We start from the raw sequence: 9,425 nt of genomic DNA, 5'->3' as shown, positions 1-9,425 counted from the left end.
GTGTGAGAGAAGGCTGCCAGCACTCTGGAGCTGCTGCCAGGCAAGATGGGAGTGCTCTGTGTGAATTGGAGGGTCCCAGCAGCCCTTTGGGGCTATAAACAAGATGTAGTCATCTGCCCTGGCCATGGCATGGTGGGTGGGAAGTGGGGAGATGATGGAGGGAGTTGGGGGATCCATTCCAGTACTGGTGGCTCCTCTTCACCGAGATACCCAGGGGAGGGTCAGGCTGGGATTGTAGTGGCCCCTGATACGTATGTGTGTGTGTGATTTTGATCTGTGTGATGGGAAACAACCCCCTCACACACACACACACAAGCACACTGACATGCTAACCCACACGCACGCAGACACACAGATGAACTCAGAGCCTGCTGACTCGCCACACGGTGCACACACATACAGCTTCTGTGCACGTGGACTTACCACACAGCACACGCTCACACACAGGCAGGCCTCCCTGCACACCCCTCCCCGGCTGGCCCGCCCTGCCTGCCCGAGGCGCCTGCTGGCCCCCTGCCCCCTCATCCATCTTGCCTGCCAGCCTGTCCCTGGTGCCCCCGTATCCTTCACACCTTCTCATCTCACTGCTCAATACCAGGAGGTGGCGTGGCAGCCGTGGCCGCAGGGAAATGGATGGGCCGGGCGGGGGTGTAGAGGGCTGGGGGAGTGGCACTGCGAGGGGACTCTGGACTCCAGCAGCCCCAGCTGTCCAACAAGAGTCCATTAGGCTCAGGCAGGTGCGGGCAGTGAGGCTGCAGCCAGGTCGCATGTAGCCCTGCCTATTTGTCCTGCCGTGACACCCTGAAGGGTGCCAGCATCAGGACAGTGGGGCCCTCAGCAGCGGGCCTCGTGCCGTCTCGCCTGACATCAGTGCGCGGTGTCCTGGGGATGGCAGAAATGGTGGCTTCCCAATTAGAGCTGGGAAGTCCCTCTGCCCCAACCCAAGCCACCTCCTCCCTGCATCTCTGCAGTTGGACAGGCTGTCCCGCATGGGGACAGCCTTGTCCTGCTGTGGCCCTTCCCCCAGCCCTGACTCCCTGCTTGAGCCAACATGGGCACCGGGCTCATTACACACTTGAAAATGCACATCTGGCCACGTAGAGATCCCCTTAGAACGCCCAAGGAACTGAGGCTCTTGGAAACACGTGTGTGTGTGAAACGCACAGACATGCACGCCGAAGAGTACACGGGGCAGGCGCATGGACAAACACACACGTGTGCACAGACATGGGCCCGGCTCTGCGCTCCCCACACTCACCCTCTGACCCCAGGACTGTAGGAGGGTTGGGGGGGCCCCCTCTGGGTCGTGGCCTCCTCTGGAAGCCCCTCTGCTGGATCTAGAGCAATCCTTCTTCAGGTTCTCCTCCCACACTCTGGAATCCTCTGCCGGGCATGGATGGACAGCTGCGGGCACAGAGGCAGCCACCACTGGCCCCAAGACACTTGTGTGTCCAAGGCTGCACTGGCCAGACCTCCCCCAGATCCTGTGGTCAACCTCCCTTCCTCCATCCACTTCCCCAGCCAGAGACGAGCAGTGCAGGACAGAGGACACAAACCATGGACCTCTGGACATCTTCCATTTTATAGAATGGGAAACTGAGGCCAGGGGTTGGGGAGGCCTAGCAAAGAACATGGTGCATGGTAGGTGGCAAAAGGGACCTCTGTGCTCAGAGCTGTGCCTCAGGACCCATCGTTCAGATGGGAAGACTGAGGTTGGGGAGGTGTGGCTTGGGTTAGGAAGCTGGGCTCGGGGCAGGGATTGGCGCAGGCATGGCAGGCACGGTGAATGTGAACTTCTCAGTCTGGACAAAGGCAACGCCCTTCTCATAGTAGGCAGCCTCATTAATGAACACAGGGTACACCGTGGACTCCCCCTCATAGAGCAGATCCTCCCCACTGAACATCTGGAAGATGGGAGCACCAGGCTGCAGTGGCTGGAAGTCTCGGTCCTGGGAGGAGAGCCAAAGGCCAAGATTGCTGGGGCCACCTCTGCCCTGGCCCCAGAAGGGGGTGACCCCAGCTTGGCACCCAAAAGATGCCCCTCATTCATGGCCTTTCCCACCCACACTTCACTTCCTCAATCCATATGACAGCAGGTCTGGTGAGACACCAGTCTGCTCTGTGTCTAGAAATGAAGACACAGGTCACCTTGGGGAGGCATGTTCCCATGTGGAAGTAGACCCTCATGGAAACGAGCACAGGTATTGAAGCTGGAGTTCAAATCCTTCCTAGCCGTGTGACTGTTAGCAAGTCACTTAGCCTCTGTTTCTCAGCTTTCTTGTCTGTAAAATAAGGATTACAATATCTCCTCCTATCATTCTGAAGTTTAGACTAAACAGGTTAATAGTGCTTAAAGCAGTGTCTGGCACACGTAAGTACAATATAACTCTTTATTAAATAAATTTTGGCTGGGCGCAGTGGCTCACGCCTGTAATCTCAGCACTTTGGGAGGCCAAGGTGAGTGGATCATGAGGTCAGGAGTTCAAAACCATCCTGTCCAACATGGTGAAATTTTGTCTCTACTAAAAATACAAAAATTAGCCAGGTGTGGTGGTGAGTGCCTGTAATCCCAGCTACTCGGGAAGCTGAGGCAGGAGAATCACTTGAACTCAGGAGGCAGAGGTTGCAGTGAGCCGATATTATGCCACTGCACTCCAGCCTGGGCAACAGAGTGAGACTCTGTCTCAAATAAATAAATAAATAAATAAATAAATTTTAAGGCCAGGCACAGTGGCTCATAATCTCAGTGGCCTGTAATCTCAGCACTTTGGGAGGCCGAGGCGGGCAGATCACTTGAGGTCAGGAGTTCGAGACCAGCCTGGCCAACATGGTGAAACCCTGTCTGTACTAAAAAGACAAAAATTAGCTGGGTGTGGTGGTGAGTGCCTGTAATCCCAGCTACTGGGGAGGCTGAGGCAGAAGAATCGCTTGAACCCAGGAGGCAGAGGTCACAGTGAGTTGAGATTGCACCACTGCACTCCAGCCTGGGCAATGAAGCAAGATTCTGTCTCAAAAAATAACAATAAAAAATAAAAAATAAAATAAATTTTAAAATTGTAGGAGGAGCCACCCAAATTGACTGTTATGAGTTAACATCTGCAAGGTAGCTGGGCACGGCTGGATTAAGACCGTCTAGCCCTAAACATGGACAGGATGGTGCTGCCTCCATTTGTAAGAAGGTAACTCCTCAAAATGAAACTTCAGGGCACAAAAGGCCACAAGACTGCACCAGACCCTATTCAACAATGACCCCTTGTGGCAGCAAGCAAAGCAGCAGCCAGTGGGTTCTTCCCAGGCACCCAAGGGAAAGGTGTGGAAGCAGGATTGCCCAATCCTGGAACATTCAGGAAGGGAAGGCCTGCGGAGAGACGTACTGCCAACAGGCATGGGGATGCTCGAGGAACCAATTGAAAATCAGAAGAGAGTTTTGTATTTGCACCTCCAAGCAGGTGAATTGAGTCATGCCTGCTCCACGTCCCCTCTCTCTGCCTTTTACAGCCAGGGTAGGGTTGTCTCCATCATGCCCTCCACAGGAGCTATGGGGATCACTGTGGCCTCTTGTGCTAGGCCTGAGTGTGGGGTTCCAGGGAAGGCAGCAGGGCCAGGGGAAGTGGGACAGTGGAGCCCAGCCTCCCATCCTGCTCCTCAACCCGAGATGCTGGTGAGCTCGTGGGAGGCTTGGCTGCACCCTCTGGGTCTCAGTTTTCCTTGACAATCCTCCTCCCCAAAGCTGTGGCCCCAGCAATCACCCCCCACCACACACACACACACCTGCAGCTGAGGATGCACAGTGCCTGCCAGGTTCCCGGCCTCGGTGCGGGGGAAGTCCACGACGCCCACAGGTCTATAGGCTTCCATCTCAAAGGCAGGAAAGGCCGTACCTGTGTGGGAGGCTGGGTATGTGAGCCCATCCCTCCCTCCAGGCCGGGGGACAGACTGGGCCGTGGGGGGACCTCAGGGCTAGATCCCAGCCTGCCTGTGAGCCTGGCTCCCCAACCCCTGAGCCAGGCCTGCTCTTCCCCAGACCTGTTTCCTGAAAGTCCCCTGGGGTCTCACCCTGGTTGAAGAGTTCGATGAAGTCCAGAACTGTGGCCACCAGGGTCCTCATCCTAGAGAAAATGTCAGCCCGAAGCACACCCTGTGGCTGGGGGCCCAGCTCCAGACCTGGGGACCAGGAAGCAAGGGGTTAGGCAAGTGCAGGACCCATATACTCCTTGAAGAGGCCCCGCCCCTTGGTGCCTGGCCCCGCCCCTCCAGCCCTCCTGGCCCCGCCCACTTCTCGGGAGGCTGCGACCCACCCAATCCATTTTTGGCCACGGAGTCCAGGTTGTAGCTCTCCTCCCCAGACCGCTGGTACAGGAAGACCTGGCAGGACAGCTCGGGGTACTGCAGCTGGGGGCGAGAGAGGCAAGTTAGGGGCCCAGGCCTACTTGGGAAGGGAAACTGAGGTCGGAAGGCGTTGCATGGAGGAAACACAGGGCACCACCCTCCTTGGCCAGGTCTCCCTCTACCCTCTGGCAGGGTGGGGGAGGGGGTACCGGGGGCCTGGAGTGCTGGCGAGTGGCAGACCCCAGGGACTGGAGCCCAGGGGAAACTAGGCCCGGGGAAGAGGGGCTAAGCAAAGGAGGTTCCAGCATTGTCCCGCCTGCCCTCCCTCCCTCCCACTCCCCTCTGGGGAGCTGTGTGCTGTGGGCCGGGGCCACCTGCAGATGGCGGCACAGGTGCATGGCAAAGACTTCGTGGGAGGACTTTGAGATTAAGCAGGTGCCCACGTTGGCCGTGGTGTTGTGCAGGTCGAGGACAAAGTCAAAGGCCCGGCCCGAGGCCTTGGGCCCCAGCAGCTGGTTCAGCTCTCGGGCTCTTGTCACCTCGTATGGGTCGTCCGGGGTGGGCCTGGAACTGTGGAGACGGGAATGGGGGACACCGACCCCCACAGCCTCAGTCAGTCTTCAGTGGTTTAAGGGGGAAGGGGCAGGGGCCCTGCAGGAGCCACTCTGAGTAGCTCAAGGGCTTTCCCTTCAGCCTTTGTGGCTGTGTCCATCCCTGCCCATGGCCCTCTTGGCTCTGCACTTCCCGGTAAAATCCAAGCCCTCAGCCTGGCCCGCCCTCCCGCCTGCCTGCCCACTTGCCTGCCTCTCACGCCCTCACTCCAGCCACACTGCCTGAGCACCATGCTGGTCTCACCCCCAGGCCTGTGCTGTGCTTGGCCCTCCGCTGGAAACTCCCTCTCACCTCTCTTCCCCTGGCTAGCTTTTACTCAGCCTTTGGGGCTTGGCTGAGATACCATTGCCTCCAGGAAGCCTTTCCTGACTGCTCTCAGCCAGGTTAGCTGCTTTGTGCGGCCCCCGGCCCTGCCTTTAGCCTCCTGGGTTATGATTGCCCGGTTCTTCCTCTGTCTCCCCATTGAGCTTGAAGTCAGCACCTTGGTCCTATTCCCCATTCTCTCACCTGAGCTGGCCAGAGCCTGGCCTGGAGATAGGACGAAGTGACCATTCATTGGAAGGAGGCATGAACAGTGGTCAGGGCACACGACAAATAAACATGGCCTGTGGGGCTAATCTGAGGGAAGCACTAGGTCTGGGATCCCCAGAAGAGGTCCTGAACCAACTTGCAGTCAGGAAGGGCTTCCTGGAGGAGGTGACATCAATCTGGGTTTCTCTAAATGTTCGGTTTGTCCCGTGGAGGAATGGGCCACATAGGCAGAGGGGAAGCAAGAGTGAAGGCAGGGAGGGCCCTGCTGGTGGCTGGAGGGAAGGTTTGTGGTGGGGACTCAGTGCCTGACTGCCTGGGCCAACCTGGCGGCAAGAGCACTCACTTGAGGAAGCAGCTGGTGAAGGTGCGGTTGAGGTCGTGGTCCACGTAGCGGCGGCAGCCGGCTATGGCTGCTGGGTTGGCCAGCACAGGCACAGCGGAGAAGCTGGGTCTCTGCAGCTCTGCGGGGGCCTGCAGCCAGTGCTGGGCTAGGCAGATGCCCGACATCTCGTTGCCATGCGTGCCCCCGGTCACAGCCACGCGACGCAGGGGCTCCCGGGGCACAGGCAGTGAGCACATGCTGGTGTGGGGTGCAGAACCTGGGGGCGGGCATACTTAGGAGACCCCGGCCCCGATGCAGGGATCCGGGTTCAGAGCAGGGATGGCGGTGGGAGGCCCCACCGGGCAGCCACCTATCAAGAGGTGTGGCCGGCTGGGAGTGTCTCAGCTGTGTCCCACCTGCACCTCCAGTGGCCCTTTCTCTGAGGAGACAATTTTCCTGCTCCTTTGGAGAAAAGAAGTTTCTTTTTCCTAAATTGAGAAGAGGGGCCCAACTGTTCGAGAAGATGGGTTCACCAAGGCACACTCCCTATAGGAAGAGGACTGTGCTCCTTTTTATAGACAGGGAAACTGAGGCACAGCGTGGGGAGTGGAAAGTGTCACTGGAGTTAGCTGTGGAGTGTCTGGGTTCTAGGCAAGAGCCTCGCCTTCCTGCCCCTCCTGTTTGCTCCTCTGAGCTGGTGCAGGGGTCTTAGGGCAGGGGGTACTTACCTGCTGATGCGGATCTGGGTTTCCCGGGCCACCAGGACTGGTGTCTAACTTGCAGACAGGCTGGTATTTATGGGCCTGGAGATCCACAGACGGGAAGTTTTGTGGCAAGCTGGCAGAGCGCAGGGGGCGGGTGGGACGGGCTGAGGTTCATGCAGCCAAAGGTCGGAGTGCTAGGTCTGCTCCACTGCCCCTGCCCCACCCGCCCTACTCTGCTACTTGTGCTGCCATGGCCCAATGAGTCCAGGTCCTGCGAGCAAGTTCCTGCCCCTGCCCTTCGTCCTTCTACTGGGCCCCAGAGGGGCCACCTTCCTTAACACTACTAAGAGGTACACCCGCAGTGGGGTGGTGACTTGGTTTTGGTCACCACCAGAGCAGGCTATTGAAAGTTACTATAGAGGTGTCACCTTGATGGCCACCAAGATGACAAGCTGCCCCTCCTTCACCACCTAGGCAACATGCCTCTGTCCCTGCAGGCCCCAGAGGGCTGTGGTCACTCCTGAGTTGCCCTTACCGAAAGGTGCCGTGTGGAGCCCCAGTTTTACAGCTCTTTGTTGCTTTAAGCAAAATTTCAAAATGTTTGATCTGGGATTTCAGTCATTTTCAAGGACAGTGTAACTCAAATGACTCGGTTGGCCCTGTTTTGGAAACAACCCTCAGGCTCATTTTATAGATGTGAAAACTGAGGCTCAGAGAAATGTCTGCAGGCACACAGAGCCCTAGAGGCGGGCTGTAGGTGGCACACAGAGCCTTAGGGGCAGACTGTTCAGCAGCACACAGAACCCTAGAGGCGGTCTGTCCACGGGCACACAGAGCCCTAGAGGCGGTCTGTCCACGGGCACACAGAGCCCTAGAGGTGGTAGAGGTGGACTGCCCATGGGCACACAGAGCCCTAGAGGCAGGCTTTCCAGGGGCACACAGAGCCCTAGAGGCAGGCTGCAGGTGGCACACAGAGCCCTGGGGTGGGGGGTGGTTGTTCAGGGGCACACAGAGCCCTAGAGGTGGGCTGCAGGTGGCACACAGAGCCCTAGAGGCGGGCTGCCCATGGGCACACAGAGCCCTAGAGGTAGGCTGCAGGTGGCACACAGAACCCTAGAGGTGGGCTGCAGGTGGCACACAGAGCCCTAGAGGCGGGCTGCCCATGGGCACACAGAGCCCTAGAGGTAGGCTGCAGGTGGCACACAGAACCCTAGAGGCAGGTTGCAGGTGGCACACAGAGCCCTAGAGGTGGGCTGCCCACAGGCACACAGAACCATAGAGGCAGGCTGCAGGTGGCACGCATAACCCTAGAGGCGGGCTGCCCAGGGGCATACGGGGCCCTAGAGGTGGGCTGCAGGTGGCACCCAGAACCCTACAGGCGGGCTGCCCACAGGCACACAGAGCCCTAGAGGTAGGCTGCAGGTGGCACACAGAACCCTAGAGGCAGGCTGCAGGTGGCAAGCATAACCCTAGAGGCGGTCTGCAGGTGGCACACAGAGCCCTAGAGGCGGGCTGCCCAGGGGCATACAGAGCCCTAGAGGCGGGCTGCAGGTGGCACACAGAACCCTAGAGGCGGGCTGCAGGTGGCACTCAGGGCGTCCAATCTGGCTCCATCCCCTCCTGCTGCCTCTCAAGAGCAAAGTGGGGAAGGATGAAGGTGAGGTCCCCTGCACTCAGCCCTGGGGCCTCTCCCTCCCAGCAGGCTCAGCTCACTGCTGGGAGGAGCTGAGGCCAGTCCGGAAGTCACTGGGGAGTGAGGCAGGCCGCTCCACCAGGGCCTGCTAGATGCCAGGTGCTGGGACCCTGAGCTGGAGCCTCCCCCAGGCATCGATCCTAGGCCTTCTTTACCACCACACTGGGTCTCCCCGGGCCAGTCCAGCCCTGCTCCAGATGCCAGGCCCACCAGCCTAGGGGGCTCTGGGTGGCCAGGACCCTCTAAGTTACACCCTCTCGGAAGCTGCCCCAGATCACACTCAACTCTGTGTGGCCTGGGCTCTCCTGCCCTCCACACCCAGGGCTCCGTGAGCTCAGAGCATGGCGATTGTGGGGACAGGGGATTTGTCATCCTGGCTCCCGTCAGGGCAGCTGGGATCTTGACAGGGTGTCAAGAGGGGTGGATGGAGTGTGAGGCTGAGCCCCCAGCAGGCTGGGGCTCCCTATGAGCCCCCTCCAGGGGCCATTCCTCCTGGCACCTGGAGCCTCAGCAAAGGGAGGGCAGAGACTGCCACTAGGGGGCCATGCCATGCCATCAACTCCTGTATCTGGCCCAGCCCTGGGGGCAGCTGTCACTGGCTCCATTTTGCAGGTGTGGACTGAAGCTCTAGGGGTTGGGTGACTTGACTGAGTCCTTCGCAGGTGCTGGGAGAGGGAGTCAGCAGAGGAGCCTGGCGGCCTGGGTCTGTTCCCTCCTTGCTTGGGGTAGGGGTCTCAGGCACCCCCATGCTGCTTTATGAGTCCCAGGCCACGGTCTTTGTTGGAAGGTCCCCCCAACCCCCACAGAGGCTGGGATCCTGCTAACTCGGTGTGGTGCCTCTCAGGAAGGAAGGGCCTGCGTGGCAGACCTAGCTATTTTGGGGGCTGCTGGGGGCCAGGTGCTTCCTGCCACGGGGTGCTGGGCCCCCAACTTTAGGGAGAACAGCAGTAGGGGTGCTGGAAAGTTGCACTTCCCTTGGCTGGGGTCCAGCTTCTGCATTTCAGTGAGTGTTTATGGAACAGAACGGGGTCCAGGAGCCCTCAGAAACAGCAGCCCCCAGTCCTGGCAGTGTGTGTGCGTGTGTGCGTGTGTGTGCACATGTGTGCATCTGTACATGTGTGCATGTGCATGAGAGCATGTGTGTGCGTGTGTGTGGGCATGTGTACGTGACAGCATGTTTGTGTGCGTGTGTACGTGTGTGCATGTGCATGAGAGTGTTGTGTGCATGTGTGCA

The 9,425-nt window shown here is 58.9% G+C and overlaps 1 protein-coding gene across 1 annotated transcript; it reads right to left on the bottom strand.

Annotated features, from left to right (window-relative positions):
* Positions 1–1,546: 1,546 nt before the first annotated feature.
* ACY3 (aminoacylase 3) lies at positions 1,547–6,051 on the bottom strand. The gene is made up of 6 exons (XM_024255666.2): positions 5,816–6,051; positions 4,704–4,899; positions 4,299–4,392; positions 4,057–4,164; positions 3,772–3,881; positions 1,547–1,949 (listed from the first exon to the last, which is right to left on the bottom strand). The coding sequence occupies exons 1-6, from the start codon at positions 6,049–6,051 to the stop codon at positions 1,734–1,736; spliced, it is 960 nt and encodes a 319-aa protein (XP_024111434.1). The 3' UTR covers positions 1,547–1,733.
* Between the last annotated feature and the right edge of the window lie 3,374 nt (positions 6,052–9,425).

The sequence above is a fragment of the Pongo abelii genome, chromosome 9 (assembly GCF_028885655.2).
Source record: "Pongo abelii isolate AG06213 chromosome 9, NHGRI_mPonAbe1-v2.0_pri, whole genome shotgun sequence".
NCBI lineage: Eukaryota > Metazoa > Chordata > Mammalia > Primates > Hominidae > Pongo > Pongo abelii.
The sequence above is the reverse complement of the archived record's forward strand: the minus strand, read 5'-3'. Positions and strand labels throughout refer to the sequence as shown.